The following is an 18,482-nucleotide window of genomic DNA, read 5'->3' on the forward strand; positions in this document are numbered from 1 at the left end:
ACTTACTGAGCTGTTTTATTAGTATTTATATTAAATGCCTTATAGTTGTTTTAAAAGTATTTAATTATAAATAGTCCAACCCATAAGTAACACTGGATATAAATAACTGAGACCCCGGTAAGCATGCAGCAGGACCTATAAGTATACAACCCAAGTAAGCTCAAAAGTAAACTACCTTCATGAGACAAAGAAATCAAGACCCAACTACAAAACCTACCTCGATCTCGGCCAGTTGACAGGCATTTGAATATCACCATCCTCAGATCCAGCCCCTCTCTAAGCCAGATCTTATCCATAATCTTTATCATCTGTAAAGCTAACATATCTTGCCGAAGATCTTCACCAACCTTGAAATTAAGGAAATAAAAATTATACCTTTCCCCAAGTACTTGGTACATGCTGTAAGATCTGAGGGGAGTTTGGAAGGGAATGTACAGACAGAAGGGATTGTTAGAGCTGTACTGTACTTTCCCAGAGAAACTTACTTAAAACTCTTTCTGTCTCCATTTCACAAAGAGTGAATTTTATTTTAATTAATTAATTTTGAGGTGCTGGGGACTGAGTCTTTGGTCTTGTGTACACTAGGCAAGTACTCTACCACTGAGCTACACTCTACTCAACAGTACATTTAAAAAGTTGAATTTTAGAGTATGCAAAATATCTTTAATTAAAAAATAAAGGGAAGCCAGGTGGTGGCACTTGTGAGGCAGAGACACTGAGATCTCAAAGTTCAATGTCAATCTGGCCTACAGAGTAAATTCCAGGATAGCCAGGGCTACACAGAGAAACCCTGCCTAGAAAAACAACAACAAACCCCCAAAAACAAAAAAGGACATCATAGGGATCTTATGATAGTTTCTTGGCTACATCACTGCTAATATTCTGAATATAACATCACATTACAGTTGTATGTCACCAAGAATTATAATGGTCAATCAATCTACAATCACTTAAAATAAAAGGTCACTTAAAAATATCAGTCTTCTTGGAGCTAGAGAGATAACATTGAAGTTAAGGTCACTTGTTGGTCTTTCAGAGGACCTAGGTTTAGTTTCTAGCACAACACACTCTCTCTCTCTCTCTCTCTCTCTCTCTCTCTCTCTCTCTATCTATCTATCTATCTATATATAGTTATAGACAGTTGTGAGCAACAATATATATATATATATATATATATATATATATATATATATATATATATATAGACAGTTGTGAGCAACTGTCTATAACTCCAGTTCCAGAAGATCCAACGCCCTCTTCTGATCTTAGAGGGTACCAGCATGCATGTACGCACATCCAAACATTCATACACATACAATGAGTAAATCTAAATATTAGTCTTCCTAAATGAGGAAGTTTAACTGGAATGTCAGCATTTCAATTTTCTTTTAAAAACTGGACCACAGAACGTTTTTATTATTACTATCCTTTGAGACAGAGTCTCACTCTGCAGCCCTGGCTGACTTGGAACTGGCTATACTGATTAGATTGGCCTTGAACTCTGCCTTTGGCTCTGGATAGCTAGAATTCAACATATGCACAATACCTGGCTGAATAACAATTTTAACATGAACAATTATATATTTTTGAGGCTACACATGAAAACTATAAAAAAGATTAAGGAAGATTTGCCTTAACAAATATTGAGACAAATTCTAAAATGTCTATTAATCAACTTAATGAATTAACCAGAACACTCCATTCTTTCTTTTTAAAAAGTGTACACATTATGGACTAGAGAGATGGCTCAGAGATTAAGAGCACTGGATGCTCTTCTAGAGGTCCTTAGTTCAATTCCCAGCAACCATGTAGTGGCTCATCTATAATGTGATCTGGTGCCCTCTTCGGGCCTAGTATGGTGGCACACACCTTTAATCCCAACACTCAGGTGGTGGAAATGAGGAGATAGCTGCTAAATTCAATTCCAGACTGGTCTACATAGCAAGTTCCAGGACAGCCAGGGATATATAGAGACCCCATTTCAAAACTAAATCAAACCAAACACCCCCCCCCACCCAAAAAATATCCAAGAGACAAAAACCAAAGAATAACTCTAGTCTTCTCACCTTAAACATGACATTAATTTCTTCCCCCAGAGGATCAGCATTTACCATTGTGACTTTCAGAGGCATAGCATTAGAACTGAAGAACGAACATGACTGCAAACACAACACTGAACATTAGAAACGTCAACACTAGCATAAAAGTGAATTATGAATTTATTGTCCCTGATGTCTTTCCTTTTCATCTGCTCTGAATTACAGCAAATCATACAATAGTTGTTAACTAGCATTTACATGATCTGCCAATAATATATGCAAATATCTTTTGAAATTTAAACATAGTAGATAGCAGTAAAATAGCTGCACTAGAAAGGCAGAAATGACAAAAATTTTAAAATCTGGTGCAAAAAAATTTTAATCACCTGAACTTTAAAGTATCTGGATCTCTCAACAGAAACACCCAATTGTGTGACTCTCATCCTGATCTAGAACAGCTCCACTTTCACATATGTATTGGTGAGATTCATTACTTATGTAATCAAATATCAACACTTTAATAATTTCACAGAAAAAGTCACATTTTACCTAATTTTTTTGTGGGGCTGGAGACTGCACATATAGGGCTTTGTACATATAGACAAATGCTCTACAAAAATCTCACCTTAAAATAGAACTTACCAAAAAGCTAATGTAAGACCACAACTGTAATTTAAGAATACAAACAAAATCCAAAATAGTAATAAAAAAATTCTGACACTATGTTTTAAGGAATACTGATTAGGTAAACATATGCTGAAAATAGATCTAACAACACCCTTCTCCTATGTACTTAGAAACTACACATCTCATTCACACTTACATAAAGCAACTCTCTTTTTGTGCATTATTTTCAAGTGTATATAAACTTAAGAGTATTGTGTTACCTTAATATTTAATTCTTTTGCCACTAGACTTGGTTTGAGAGGAAGACGGCATTTATTTTTCAGAAAAAAGGACTGTACCTGTTCCATACTCTTCTGGAGGACCACCTGTAGAAGAGATTTTCTCTGTAAGTACATCATGAAAATGAAGATACTCATACTTTGAGTATGTTCATGTGTACACCTACTCATGGGGGCCACAGGTTAATGCTTAGTATCTTCTGGACAGCCTCTCATGGAACCTGGAACTTACTGATTAGGCTAGGCTAGCTGGCTAGTGAGCCCCAGGGATCCTCTTTCTTGTCTTTGCTTCCAGCTTCCCCAGCACTGAGATTTCAGGTGGGTATCACTCTGCTGCCTAAAAAGTAAATTCAAGATTGTGCTACAAGTACTTTACTGACACTACCACCTTCCAGCACTGAGAATCTGTTCTTCGAAAATTTCTTCTATGTATATACCATGTTTCTTGCTCATATCCACCTCCTCCTATATCCCCTAATACATCTTCCGCCCAATATCACAAACTCTCTTTTTTTCCTATACAACTCATTAAGTCCAATTAGTACATTCATATACACAGGATGTAGGGTCATGGGTGTGGGGGTCTCACTATATATCCCTGGCTGGCCTGGAACTCACAGAGATCTGCCTACCTCTCTCAAGTGCTGGGATTAAAGGCACGTGCCATCATGCCCAGGGAGGTTTAGCTTTTTAGAGAAAACAAGATTCTAACAGAAGTCATTATAGTTAAAAATTTATATAGCTCTTAACTGGACTATTTTGTCCATAGGAATATCCCATAAAGAAACAAAAGCATGCCTGAATCAGAGACATATATCTACAGAGTGAACTACTGGGGAGACAAACTGAGATAACTTAAGAATCTGAGACCATCCTGGGCAACACAGTAAGATGCCATCCTTTCAAAACATAAAACGAAAGAAATAAGAAATATTAGGGGATAGGTAAAGATGTATTCAATAATGTTCAAAGCAGCATTAAATGGGAAAGCAAAAATATATAAACAATATACATGGAGGCTCAGAAATAATGTTCTAAATACTTTGTGACATTATGTATTTACTGAATCTGAAGTATAACTGTATGTGTTGACAAAAATTCTCCAAGTGAAAAGAGCCATTTTCAAAAACACAAAACAAAAACAAGAACAATTTTTGAAAGAATCTAAGAACATCTAAATAAACATCTTACCTTGTGTTCATGACACAAGACAAGCTGAGTTCAAGAATTAAGATACATTATTACAGCTGGGTGTAGTGGTGCACACCATTAACCCAGCATTGGGAGGCAGATCTCTGCAATTTTGAGACCAGCCTGGTCAACATAGTGAGTTCAAGGATAGTCAGGGATTATACGGAGACCCTGTCCCCCCAAAAAACCAATTAGAGATAGATAGATAGATAGATAGACAGATAGAAACACACACACACACACACACACAAAGCGCAATATTTCCAAATTGATCTATAGATTCAACATAGTTCTTATTAAAACTTCAACTGCCCAAGTGAGAAGAGAACTCTTAAAAACTGTGATAAGGCTGCTGAAGTATAGGCTCTTTCAGTTGATGGCTTCTGGAGGGGTTGGGGTAGGGGACAGAATCAGTTTTCTTTAAAAGGCTGGCCACTGGGAGTTTGACCATGCTTCAGTGAATATATGGGACAGCACAAATTGATTTGGGCTTGTTTGTTTGTTTTTCCTCCTCCTCTTCCTCCTTCTGTCTTGGGGGAGGTCATAAGAATTGGGGTAGACCTAAAAGTACTGGGAAGTGAATGGGATCAGGGTGCATTATGTGAAATTTCCAAATAATCAATAAAAACATTAAAAACAAAACAAAACCAACTGCCCAAGTGAGGTGTCAAGCAGCTGCAATCCCAGCACTGAGGAGGCTGAACCAAGAAGATACAGGAGCCAGCTTGCCTGGGTATGTAGAGAGATCTTTCCGACTCCACCCCCCAAAGAATACTTGTGTTCTCTTTGATGGGTACATACCTGTCTGGTTGATCCACTAGCCTGCCTTACTTTTTCTGCCACTCCTCCTAAAAGCTGTACAAGTTTCATCTGCTTAGAAAGCTCTTCTCTGAGTCCCTTTCCTCCTACAGAGAGGAGCGCACCCAACACATGTTCATATCTGCTTCCAAAGTGTGTATCATGCAAAGCATCCTTGAGAAGCCTAATGCAACAAAAATAAGTACACCAGTCACTTCTGTGAATTAGATGAAGTCCTACAAGGATCAGTTTAACAAGATCTATTTTGTGTTATCTGGAAAATAAAGGCTTATAAGCAATAAAAGGTTCATTAGTTACTATAAAGCCACAATGTTCAAATATTGTCAAATTTTATTAATTTTGGTTTTATTTTTAAAGGCTAAAATTTTAGGTTCTGTAAAATAACAGATTCACCACGCATCTGGTTATTCACAGTAAGCATCATGAACACAGTGTTTATATTTAATGATCATGACAACTCTGTTAGTATCTGCAAAACAAAGAAGCCACTTGATAAAATATAATCTTACCAATACAAACTGTGTGCTATCTGGATGTTTCCCAATGCCCTGGACAGAAGGAAGCGCACTAGTGAACTATTCAAATAAATTTCATATTTCAAAGCCTATATGTAAGAGGAAATAAGCATTATTAGGAGTCAAACCATATTAAATTGTTCAGATAAAAGCATTGAATATGTAGACAAAATACTACTCATTGGTGAAAAGATATTTAAAGAAATGAAGCCGCTAGGTTTTATAGCTCAGTGGTAAAAAGCTTGCCCAGCAGAAGCTTTCTCCTACATTCTCACACAGAGTCCTCAACATTTCTGCTGTACTGTAATGGCATCTTAAAACAGAAAAGGTCCCATAGTCCTTCCCTACCCACTGGAACTAGAATGGGTGAGTAGGAAGCAAGGTAGCCTAGTAAAAACTCCTACCTGTACAAACTGTGGGAGAAGATCTGCTAGCTCATCATCACTAATGGCCTCTATCCAGCTCACAGCTAGCGATCGCACTTCTTGATCAGCAAATCTAGAATATCAGAAAAATTGTGAAAAATTGAGATTTAACAGTAATTTCTTCCTAACACAGCTGTATTAACTGAAAACACAATTTTAGTCTGTTCCTAAAAAAGAAGATTCAAATGGCTCTTATTCAAAGCCAGTGTGCTGGTGTGGCAGTACATACCTTTAAATTCAGCTCTTACGAGGCAGAGGCAAGCCAATCTCTGAGTCTATGTCTACACAGCAAATTCCAAATAGAATTTTTATACATACTTAGTTCTGGTTGAATCTCTTCCACAATCTCCACTTTGCTTTGTCTTTTTATTTTCTTGTTTTTTGTGTTTCTCTGTGTAGCCCTGATTGTCCTGTCCCTCTGTAGATAGACTAGGTTAGCCTCAAACTCAAGAGATCTGCCTGCCTCTGTATCCCAAGTGCTAGAATTGAAGGCGTGTGTCACCACCACCCAGCTCACAAATCTCCACTTAAACCCCTTCCATTCTTACTATTCCCTCTTTTGCTTGTATATCACATGTGTTCTCTTGCCCTCCTACCCTTCCCTTAATACCTTTCTTTTTACTAAAGTAAGAAAAACACTGTCTAAATACAGATTCTAGTCCCAGATTATTGCAAAACTTTAGCTTCATAAAAACAAAGTTTGTCCCCATCATAAAAATTTAATTATTAATAAGTATAAATTTAGATCTTTATGAGTTTGAGGCCAACCTGGTCTACAAAGTGAATTCTAAGCCACAGCTACACAGAGAAACCCTGTCTTGAAAAAATATTTTAAAAATTATATAATAATAAAAAATATTATTCAAAATTAGCCATTTAATTCTTTCTTTAGGTTAAGTTTTAAATGACACAAAATGCATTCTTGACCATTTTAATGAAAAAAATTATGTTTATATAAATTACATGTACACATTTACATTATCTTATTCTGTTTTCATGTTAAAAGGGAAGTACCCCTGCAGCATAACACATTGATGGAAAATTTGACAATAAAACAGCAAAAAAATGTATTTGACTTACTTTGCGTCAAGAAGCTCCAATGCAGCTAGTGGGCACAATGGTGGCCACTGGTGCAGCAATGAGTAAGTCTTGGCAAGATTAGCCCACTTCCAGTTAGGAGCACTTGCTAGTATCTTTGGAAGACAATTTGGATGTTTTAGGCAATAATAGCGTTTTTCCCACAAAAAGACCTTATCTTCTTTTGAAAGTCTGCATATATAAAAGAATTAAATTACTTCTCAGTAGAATTATGATATAATTACCTCAATAATTAAAAATCTAAGGAAGGAATGTATTCATTTGTGAGTCAACTCTTAATAGTACTAATACTAATATCAAAGAGAACTATTCAATGTACAGCGAACATCACTAATCTACCTTCATTTGGAGATGAAAATCATTGTGCCTTGACAAAGGTGCCATATTTGTTAAAATAAAGGGGAATTCCCATAAAGGGAGATGCCAAGCACTACAAAGCGAGAGTTAAATAAGCAGAGCTCACCCTATAAGACAGTAAGGATTCTATCCACACAAGTAAAATCAAGTGCAAAAGGGAAAACAAATGCCTCGGGGAATTTTTAGGGAAGCATACAGTTGAATTGAAAAACAGTCAAAATGAGAAAAAAATTATTTTGAAGGCAAATTCTGAGTTAAGTTCAATGGCATGTTCATGAAATTTTTCACTGCTGTTCCTTGTTCTTTTTGAGGCAAGATCTTATATAGCTCCGGCAGGCATCAAACTTGCCAAGCAGCTTAAGATGGCATCAAATTCCTGTTCTTCCTACCTCTACTGCCTGTGTTAGGATTACAGGTGTGCAATAGCATGTCTGACTCACCCATTCATCTTTGTGCATATAGTACACAAGTAAAATGCATTCAGTATAAAAAAGCCAAAATATGATAAGAAGCATGTAAGTTGCGGTGGCTAGTTTTAGGTCAACTTAACACAAACTGCAGTTATCTGAAAGGATGGATTTTTTTTTTTTTTTTTTTTTTTTTTTTGAGACAGGGTTTCTCTGTATAGCCTTGGCTGTCCTGGAACTCACTTGGTAGACCAGGCTGGCCTCGAACTCAGAAATCCGCCTGCCTCTGCCTCCCAAGTGCTGGGATTAAAGGCGTGCACCACCACCGCCGCCTGGCGAAAGGATGGAACTTTAACTGAAAATGCAGACAAGCATAATACATTTTCCTAAGTAATGACAATGGATGGACAGAGGGCCCAGCCAAACTCTGGGTGGTGCCATCTCTGGGCTGGTGGTCCTAGGTTCTGTAAGAAGGCAGGTTGAGCAAGCCATGAGGATCAAGGCAGTAAGCAGCATCCCTCCATGGCCTCTGCATCAGCTCTTGCCTCCAGGTTCCTGTCCATTTGAGTTCTCATCTTGACTTCTTTCAATGATGAACAGTGATGTGGAAGTGTGAGCCAAATAAACACTTTCCTCCCCACATTGCTTTAATCATGGTGTTTTACAGCAATAGTAACCTTAACTAAGATAGGAATCTTCCTAATTCTTCTACAGACAAGCATTTGTTATTGTGGGGACAGGGACCCTTGGGACTGGGAAAGCAGACCTGGAACAAGAGTGGGATCAAGTATGTCCAAATCCCAGAATTCTTGTTGTGAAATCTGAAGGAGTAGGATTCTCTATCCTACTTCCCAGGGCCTGTATGTCCTGGTCAACATAGCCCTGTGCTCCCCACCTTTGCCTCACCAGAGGAGGTCACAAAGCTGGCAGCAAGATTAAACTTCCTCTTAATAAGGTCATGTCCAGCATCACCAGAAATTCTTCCTCATGCAGAGGAGGCATACTTAGCTGTAGCTGTGGCCAACGATGTACATTCATCTTGATAGCCCCTACTCACCCTTCAAAAGTTTAAATAATCTTTATTCCCCGCCCCCTGCCACCCCAATAAACTGAATTAGTTCTCCAAAGCTGTTCCTGGGTGTATTGTCCATGAACTCACTGTTGACCAAGATCCTGCCTGTATCACCCAGTCCAGCCCAGTGCACAAAGGGCCTGGCTACCCTGAGGGAGAAGTGGACTAGGTCAGCATGCTGTGCTTCCAGAGATGGTCTATTCATACAGAAGTATCCACATGGGTGTGTTTTAGATTTTCTCTGTATTGATGATATCACTATCCTAATCTGCTGCTTGGTTTCTCCATTTACTATATCACATACTAGTATATACAGCTATGAATATTCACTGTTGTTACCTGGATAACTGAATTTCCATCAGTGGACATCAACCATCAGTTGGCAATGCAAATAAATATTACAAAGAACATTCACATTTCAATACTGAAATATATGAGGATTTTTCTCTACTTTATGATAGGAAGCAGCACTGATAGGTTGCAGTGTATATGTATTATAACATTGACAGATTTTGCCAAATTGCTCTTCAAAAGGGACGTGGCCTTTAAATATCCTGCTAATAAAATAATTCTCTCTCCTTCTTTGTGAATATATATATATATATATATATATATATATATATATATATATATATTTTCAACCTAGCTTCATAGGGTGATGATTATAAATTTTTGCTACTTGGATGTAAGATACTACATTGTATTAATTATATCTCATTTTTAAGGGCTTGTCTTGTTCATCTCCTTTCTGTTACTACTTAGCTATTCATCATTTAACATAAAAAGGCCCTTCTAAAAATTTATTGGCTGTGTGTGCATACATGTCATAGAGCATGCATGGGAGTCAGATGACAACATTTGGAATTTGTGTTTTCCTTTCACCTGTATGTGGGCTATAGGATTTAACTCAGGTGGCCAGGCTTGACTGGGAAGCACTTTTATCTGCTGCACTACCTTGTCAGCCCATAAATAGATTCTTGATAGGTTAAGCAAATTAGTCAACTAATACCTATTAGAAATATATTTCTCAGTCTGTTTGCCTTTAATAATACAAAAAGGATTGGAAGATGGCTCAGTTGGGAAAGTGTTTACTATGCAAGTATAAGTACTTAAATTCAATTCCCAGCACTGATGTGCTGTATTTTGTTTTGTTTTAAAGCATCTGTGTGATAAAGGTAGAGACAAGATCTTTGGGGCCTGACGGCCAGTCAGTCTATTCAACTTGTTGGCAAGCTCCAGATTCAGTCACCAACCTTGTCTCAAAAATAAGGGAGTGATTAAGGAAGATATTTAATGTTGATTTCTATACTCTATATGCACATACATGTACACAAATACAGTAAAAATGGATCTGGGTAAATGGTTCAGTAGAAAAAGTACCTGCTGTGCAACACTGCCACCTGAGATCAGATCCTTAGCATTAACATATAAATTTGGTGTGGCGGTGTACATCTGTAACCCCAGCATTGGGAAGGAAGAGACAGAGAGGATCCCTAAAATCTGTGGCCAGCCAGCCTAGCCAAGAGGTGAGCTCCAGGTTCAGTAAGAGTCTGTCTCCCAAAAAAAAAAAAAAAAAAAAAAAGAGTTAAAGAGACAGAGAAGAAGAGACCCCCATGTAGACCTCTCTCCACATGGGCACACACAGACACACACATTACAGAAATAACTTTAAAAACTAAACAATTAAAAAGACTTTACGATTTATACATTCCCCTGATTTGTATGAAACCAGTCTTTTATTGGCACTGTTGGGATCATTCTGCACTCCTAGTCCCAAACGGCCTGCTCCATATCAAGACAACTTCTAAATCACAGGCTATAATACAAGCCTTAATGTTAGTATTACATCACAAGCGAGTCCCAAAAAAGTAATAAACAAAGCATACCCAAATGACGAATCTCTGTGAATAATATCCAGCAGTTTCCCCTTTATATCATTCTCCAGTGTTTCCAACTTGTATTGCTGTATAATGTTTCTATCAATTTGAGGAGATGTATAAATAATGTCAAATGCAGGAGAAGGAAAATCAACCTGAAAAAATGAACAGAAATCAGTGAAAAAAAATTGTGTTGTGTATTTGATTTTTTTGTTTCTTTGTTTTCTCAAAGACAGAATTTCTGTGTAGCCCTGGCTGTCCTGGAACTCACTCTGTAGACCAGGCTGGCCTCGAACTCAGAAATCCGCCTGCCTCTGCCTCCCAAGTGCTGGGATTAAAGGCGTGCGCCACCACTGCCCTGCAAGTGAGTTGTCTTTTTTTTTTTTAATTAATTAATTTTTTTTTATATGAGTATACTGTAGCTGTCAGACACACTAGAAGTGGGCATCGGATCCTATTACAGATGGTTGTGAGCCACCATGTGGTTGCTGGAAATTGAACTCAGGACCTCTGGAAGAGCAGCCAGTTCTCTTAACTGCTGAGCCATCTCTCCAGTCCTCAAGTCCTGGGATTAAGGGCATGTTCTACCTCTGCCAGGCAAAAAAATCACTCAAATTATAATCCAAATTTTCCATATTAGTCTTTCAGGAAACTGATTTTTCATAACAATCTCGATAGATTTATATTAAGTACAAAGGTAGTGCTTTTTAAATTCTGGTTGATAGTGATTACTAACAATAGTTCATCAATCTCAAAAGCATGTTTATATTTCTTGTGATAGAAACAGCATGTTTTACTCTCTCAAAAACTAGAAATGGTTTTATTAACACCTAAATTGAAGACAGAGTCTGAGATTAAAACAAAATTAATTAGGCTTCTTTAATAACAATCCACATCATAGAATATACACTTTTTACAAAGACATTCACATTTAAGCCTTCCATGTATGTATTAAGAACTGCCATTACCTGCAGTACAATTCTTTCCATGACATAGCTGTTTTTGGGGATTGCTCCAGGAATAGAATTTGTATGTGATGAAGTCCAAAGGTAGAGAAGCTTAGTTCCACATGTTAAAAACCTTAATGAACATAAAAGAATACTGTAATTTTCATTTAAAAAATCCCAAACCCACAGAACATCATGATAATCAACTTGAAATGTTAGTAAAAACAGTATAGTTTTAAAGAATACATTGGAAGGAGTCAGCTACTACATTGTACTGAGAAGTTAGATGAAAAAGTGTGGGGTGGGAACAGGGAAAGGGAGAATAAAAATGCATCTTGAAAGAATGGCATTGAGAAGAGAGCATGGAAGGGATAAAGATAGCCACTGTTGTCTAATACCATTATGTAAACAGAAAGGTTAAAACAAACAAACAAACAAACAAACAACAACAAAAAACCCAACAACTCCTTCCAAGTTTTCTCCAGAGACCAGGACTTCAAGATCATGGTTTAAATTACAGAACTGCATCCTGATTTTTACCATTAGAATAAAAAGCCAAGAGAATCAATAACTGCTTTGCCACTGAAGCACAATTTATTTGAGGTAAGTTATATTTAAGCACTTCTCAGTACATTTTTTTTTTTTTACATGTTTGCGATCTCAGTATTCAGGAGGTTGGGGCAGAACCTTAAGTTTGGGATAGCCTAGGCTACATAGTGATTTCCTGCCTAAAAACAATAAAAATGGGGGCTAGAGAGTTGGTTCAGTAGTTAAGAGCACTTGTTACTCTTGAAGAGTACCCAAGTTAAATTCTCAGCATCTACACAGTGACTCACAACTGTCTGTAACTCTAGTTCTAGGGAATCCAACACTTTCTTCTGATCTCTGTGGTTACTATGCATGTACATACATAGTACTCAGACATCCTTGCAGGCAAAATGTTCACATACATGAAATATAAATGAATAAATGCATTTACAAGGCTGGATATGATAGCACATATTTATAATTTCAGCTATAGCAGTCTCCATTGCAAAGTCTTCATTTGGCTATAGTAATACAAAGTAGTTAGAATGATATATAAACAAGTGTGTTGTATGATCCATTGTAACAGAATGTATTTATAAAAACAGGAAGTGGGGTTGGTAAGATGTCTTAGCATGTAGAGGCTTTTATTCTTTCTTTCTTTTTTTTTTTTTTTTTGGTTTTTCGAGACAGGGTTTCTCTGTGTAGTCCTGGCTGTCCTGGAACTCACTCTGTAGACCAGGCTGGCCTCGAACTCAGAAACCCACCTGCCTCTGCCTCCCAAGTGCTGGGATTAAAGGCGTGTGCCACTGAGGCTCTTATTCTTAAAACTGACAACTTGTAAACAATTCCAAAACCATACTGTGGAAGAAAGCTGACTCCGGCAAACTGTCTTCTGACACACACACACACACACACACACACACACACACACACACAAACACACACACTATAAGTGACTGTTTTTTTAAAAAAGTGAGAGTTATGACCTATGTTGATCTTTACCCCAAACTATCAATTTAGAACACTTAGTTACATACTTAATAAATTAGATATAAGTTCTTTTTTTCCAAGATTAATTTTTAAAACTTTTTGTGTATGAATGTATAAATAAAGGATAGAGAAGGCCCGGAGTACTTGCTGCTCTTACAAATGACCTTAGTTTTTGTATTCTCAAAAATTAAACAATTTCAGGGCTGAAGAGATTGTTCGGTTGATAAGTGCTTGCTCTACAAGCATGATCTGAGTCTGATCTCCAGAACTCATATTAAGAAGCCAGGTATGCCAGTGTATATTTGCAATCTCAGTGTTGAGGATAATGGACACAGGTGGGTTCCTGGAGCTCACTGGCCAGCCAATCAGAGACCCTGTGCCTCAGATATGGGTGGATGAATGACAATCATGGTTGTACTTGGAACTTCACATGTGCATACAGGTTACTGACCCCAAGAGAGATCTTTAGAACTCTTAGATCAAGGGCTCCTAACACTAAGGACTGGCCAGTGAGTTGGAACTGTTTAATCCTATTCCATCTCTGACAATGGAGAAAGGTGGGAAATATGAGAAAAATAAGTTTAAGTATCAAGAGACCTGATAGAGCCATTGCATTGTGCCATAATATACTTTGCAGAAATAACAGTCTTTGGCTACCGCTTCTTTTCTCCGGATTAGTGAGTAACAAGTAATCCTTTGCATATTCACCAGATCACAGAGAGACTACAGCAGAGATGGCATGTCTAGCTCACAGCTCATATCTGTCACTGCTTCCACCCCAGTCTCCAGCCTGTTTTTGATGTACCGTGTGTCAGAGAACTCACTACCACAATTCAGTAATACTCACCGTTTAAAGTCAAATAGAGATAAAGAAACTTTGCCCAGAGCTTCTGGCCCCTTTCTCTGTTTATTAGAATCAGGGGAACTTCCACTGCTCTGATTTAGAACTCCAAACAGAGTAAGATGAAGAATTGATTCTAATGGCAACTGTGATATCTGGATAGGAAAAATGATTCTGTGGGGCAGAAAAAAATTTGTTGATGTTAAGAAAAAAAAAAAACCAGATTAAAAGGCTTAATAGTCATTTAATGAAGACTGATAATTTTAGGTGTTTTATTTCATTTACAAAACAATCTAGTTCTGAGTAACTTTTAGCTAAGTAGCAATATGGCTAACTTGTAATGTTACATCTTAAATTTCATTATCAGTATAAAAATTCAAAAATGTAACAATTCTTTCTGTAAAAATGTCTAAGTACTTAAAGATAGGCAGTTTGATAGTTAGGCAAAATACAATTAGACCTTAGTTCTGCAACTAGCTATTCACTTAAATAATGACAAGTTCCCTTAGTTAAAAAAAAGTATTTAAAAAAAATAACATTATAGAATATTATCATGTACATAAATTTAAGATTCAGCTTGAGTATTAAGAGCTGGATTCTTGTATAGTGTTATATAATAAAAACTTAAGCAGTTTATAAAATACAATTTCTAGAGTTCTATGTAAATCTTTATCTTTGATATGACAAGGTCTACAAAGAAGTAACACTATACTATTGCAATTTTAAAACATATTTAAAGGAGTACTTCAAAATTTTTAATTATAATTTATCCTACACTATTTTGTGTAGAAGATATCAAGCTATTAGTAAGAATTTACTCAATTTCAATGGTGATAATAATGTATACATTGGAAAAATTACAGAATAGGGTACAGTGAAATAAAAGTAAAAAAAAAAAAACCACTTACAGTTCATCCCATTTAACAAGATAGAAGAAATTCTTGTACGTGCCAACCTTCTTTGACTGAATAGGTTTAAAAAGATCCTTCCCATTGTGAGACAGGGAACATATCAAGTAGTATTTTTCATAACTGAGAAAAGAAAGCTTAATTTTATTTCTAGGCTGGTAATAATTATCTAATGAACGCAAATACATTAGCAGTTTTTCCTAAGTGATCACCTTTTGTTTTTTGAAATCCATGTGAAATTTAACCTTTGCAAATTCTATAGAAACAGAGAAATGGTGTAACAAAAGAAGTAGAGAGAGAGCCGGGCAGTGGTGGTGCATGCCTTTAGTCCCAGCACTTGGGAGGCAGAGGCAGGCGGATTTCTGAGTTCAAGGCCAGCCTGGTCTACAGAGTGAGTTCCAGGAGAGCCAAGGCTATACAGACAAACCCTGTCTCGAAAAATCAAACAAAACCAAAACAAAAAACAAAAACCAAACCAACCAACCAACCAAACAAACAAACAAAAAAAAAGGAAGTAGAGAGGGAAGCATATAACCCAAGTGTCAGTCTGGGCTGGGGTGCTGACACTATAAGGATCCCCATAGAATATAAGCTGTTTCAGGTATTGTGCTGGAGCACAGATGAATGATAGGAGACTGTGTTTATCCATCTCTAGTTAAAACCCAAGAAGTACCAACATTATCTTCCCTTGGTGTTACTTCCATTACATTCCTGCTTTATGTTAAGGTTTGTTCAGTTTCTTTTGGTCTCTTTCTTGGCAGTGGTGGAGATGCTGATGCTACTTTCCTTTGCTACACCACTGAAATACTCAGCTAAACATTATTTAACAATACACAGACCAAGCAATTCGGCCGATCTTCACAGGTACTGCTGTATTCTTTCACTAAATAGCAATGACTTAGTTCCAAATTGCTGTTCATACAGACACAATAAGACAATCTTCTAAGAAACCTGGGCTCAATAAAAGTGTATTCTGTTTCTATTCTAACTTACTTCTAGGCTTACATGCTCGCTAATCATTCTACTCATATCCACAGCTTCTTCTGGGTGTGAATAGGTAGGGTGGTGGTTGTTTCTTGGAGACTTCTCATTCTTCTTTCTCCACTTCCCAAGTACTAGGAGCAAAGGAATGCATGTCATGCCCACCTATATCTATAACTTAAAGTTATTTTGGGCAGTGATGATGCACGCCTTTAATCCCAGCCCTTGGGAGGCAGAGGCATGTGGATCTCTGTAAGTTTGAGGCCAGCCTGATCAACACAGAGAATTCCTGGACAGCAAGGCCTACAGGGAAACCCTGTTTCAAAAGAAAAGAAAAAAAAAGAAAAAGAAAAATGAAAAGTTTTTTCATTACATTTATTTAAAATGTGTTTGAGTCCATGAAAGTGTGTGTATGGAGGTTAAAGGACAACTTGTGGGAGTTGGTTCTCTCCTACTATGTGGGTCCTCCTATATGGAACTCCAATGAAAAAAGAAAACACAAGCTAAAAAAAATCAAGACAATTTGTTTGCCATGTTTTTAGCTGGGCATTTTAGAACACACTTGTAACCTTACTACTTAAAAGGCCACAGTGAAAGGATCACTCAGCCAGTGAAGATGAGACCAGCCTGAACAATATAGTGAGAAATCATTTTAATAACAAGACAGACAAAAAGAAACAGGCAGTAATAGCCATTTAAATGAAAGCTCCAGAAATGCATTGTTCTCTTGTTTGTTACTGAATTTCCGATACTGAAAACTCTGCTTATAGATGGGGCTCAGTAAACACTTATTTTATGACTTAACAAAAGGACTTTCAGCTGGTAATGGTGGTGCACATGTTTAGTCCAGCACTTAGGAGGCAGAGCAGGTAGATCTTTGTAAGTTCAAGGCTACATAGCAAATTCCAGAACTGCCAGGACTACAAAGAGACCTTGTTTAAAAACAACAACAAAAAACACTCCATCATTTCAATTCAATTGAACTTAATTGAAGCTCAATTCAAATGAAACTGTTAACTCTTCACTAGACTTTATTTTATTGGATGTTTTAAACCATCATGAACATATTTCAATAAAATATTAATTTTATACTTTTCAGTTTACATTAGTTATTTCAAAGTAAATTAAAATTGGTCCCAAAATGCTATGCCTTAAAGATTTTAACAAAAGAAAAGAAATCAAGAGGACAGCTCTTATAAAAACTTTAGTAAGAAGAAATATGCTCTTATAGAATTAGAATACTAGCAGTTAGTAGACTATGAGCTATTAAAGGGATATAGGGCCCAAATTCTAGTTCCATTACATTTTGTTTCAAATTATGTTGATGCTAAAAGAAATGCTGAAAAGCTTAGCAATCTTGAGGTAATTCTTTTAAATAACATTTTTATTTGTCAGTTTCACTATATATTTTCCTGTTTTCTGTTGTTGTTGTTTTGTTGTTGTTGTTTTATGTTGTGTAGCTCTGGCTTTCCTGGAACTAGCTTTGTAGACCAGGCTGGGTTTGAACTCAGAGATCTACCTGCCTCTGCCTCCTGAGGGCTGAGATTAAAAGTGTGCACCAAACCTGGCTCTCTTGCTCTTATTTCATGTCATAAAAATGACATTTTTCACTACAATTACTTCAGATAGCTCTGTAATTTTATTAAAACCACAAAGGTACAAGGGTATTCAGTGTTCTCTGAATTGTTGATTTAAGCAAAAAAGATAAAAGTAGTTACTAACACTAAGTTAGTGTAGCCTGTGGGTAAAGCTGTGTGTGAATGTCCTTTAAGCAGCTACTTACTTTGACACCCAGCTGCTGGAAATTCCATGTGCGGCATAGACAGTGAACTGGAGCTGCTCTGTTGCAGTCCATGCTTCCTTGACGTTCCTGATACCTTGGGGACAGCCTGTAGAACTCTTACTAGAATTTGCATGGAGCCTGAGAAGATCATAAATTGCTGCCGTTAAGTGATCCATGCTTACTTGAACAGGATTTTCAGGATTCAGTGACCCTACATTGAAACAGAGTCTTAATTCTCTGAAAAAGCAAAATTCATTGCCAAAATGTAAAGAATCTAAAGACATACCCCTAGTTGAGTTCTTGATAGCATCTCCTCCAGATAACGAAGTCACCTGTATACACATGTATCAATTAGTCAAGAAATTGACCATAATTTATATAAATGTTTACTTTTCTTTTTTTTGAGACAGGGTCTTGTGTAGCTCAAGGTGGTCTCAAACTGATCCTCATCCAAAATGATGGGATAACAGGATGTATCACCACTCTAGGCTTTTGCTTTTGTTTTAAATAACCTTTACTTTTGATACATTTCTTTAAATATCAAAGAAACCCTTCTCAGAAGAAATCTGCCAGACATGTCTGAAAAATTTTTAAAAAATAGCAAAGAAATGGAGTGTTATGAAAATGCCTCAATTGGTAAAACCACTGCCAAGAGAGCATAAGGAAGAATTCCTTGCACCCAGGTAAAAGCTAGTGTATCATGTCAGCACCGGGAAGGGAGATGGTATGAGGCAGAAGGTGGATCCTTGTAGACTCGAGCTCACTGGCCAGTTTGATGAACATCAGGCTATACCGAGAC

The 18,482-nt window shown here is 37.0% G+C and overlaps 1 protein-coding gene across 2 annotated transcripts in view; it reads right to left on the reverse strand.

The window, feature by feature from the left end:
- Pik3c2a (phosphatidylinositol-4-phosphate 3-kinase catalytic subunit type 2 alpha) overlaps positions 1-18,482 on the reverse strand; it is a 95,544-nt gene that overhangs the window by 16,207 nt on the left and 60,855 nt on the right. For both annotated transcript variants that reach the window (XM_076941501.1, XM_076941498.1), the window contains 13 exons: positions 17,970-18,015; positions 17,684-17,894; positions 14,920-15,042; positions 14,018-14,185; positions 11,674-11,785; positions 10,715-10,860; positions 6,975-7,163; positions 5,874-5,967; positions 5,464-5,558; positions 4,937-5,117; positions 2,927-3,031; positions 2,067-2,159; positions 218-347 (listed from right to left, as the gene is read on the reverse strand). In XM_076941501.1, coding sequence (XP_076797616.1) covers positions 218-347; positions 2,067-2,159; positions 2,927-3,031; positions 4,937-5,117; positions 5,464-5,558; positions 5,874-5,967; positions 6,975-7,163; positions 10,715-10,860; positions 11,674-11,785; positions 14,018-14,185; positions 14,920-15,042; positions 17,684-17,894; positions 17,970-18,015 — 1,693 coding nt within the window. The remainder of the gene's footprint in view (positions 1-217; positions 348-2,066; positions 2,160-2,926; positions 3,032-4,936; positions 5,118-5,463; positions 5,559-5,873; positions 5,968-6,974; positions 7,164-10,714; positions 10,861-11,673; positions 11,786-14,017; positions 14,186-14,919; positions 15,043-17,683; positions 17,895-17,969; positions 18,016-18,482) is intronic.

The sequence above is a fragment of the Arvicanthis niloticus genome, chromosome 1 (genome assembly GCF_011762505.2).
Source record: "Arvicanthis niloticus isolate mArvNil1 chromosome 1, mArvNil1.pat.X, whole genome shotgun sequence".
NCBI classification, from domain to species: domain Eukaryota; kingdom Metazoa; phylum Chordata; class Mammalia; order Rodentia; family Muridae; genus Arvicanthis; species Arvicanthis niloticus.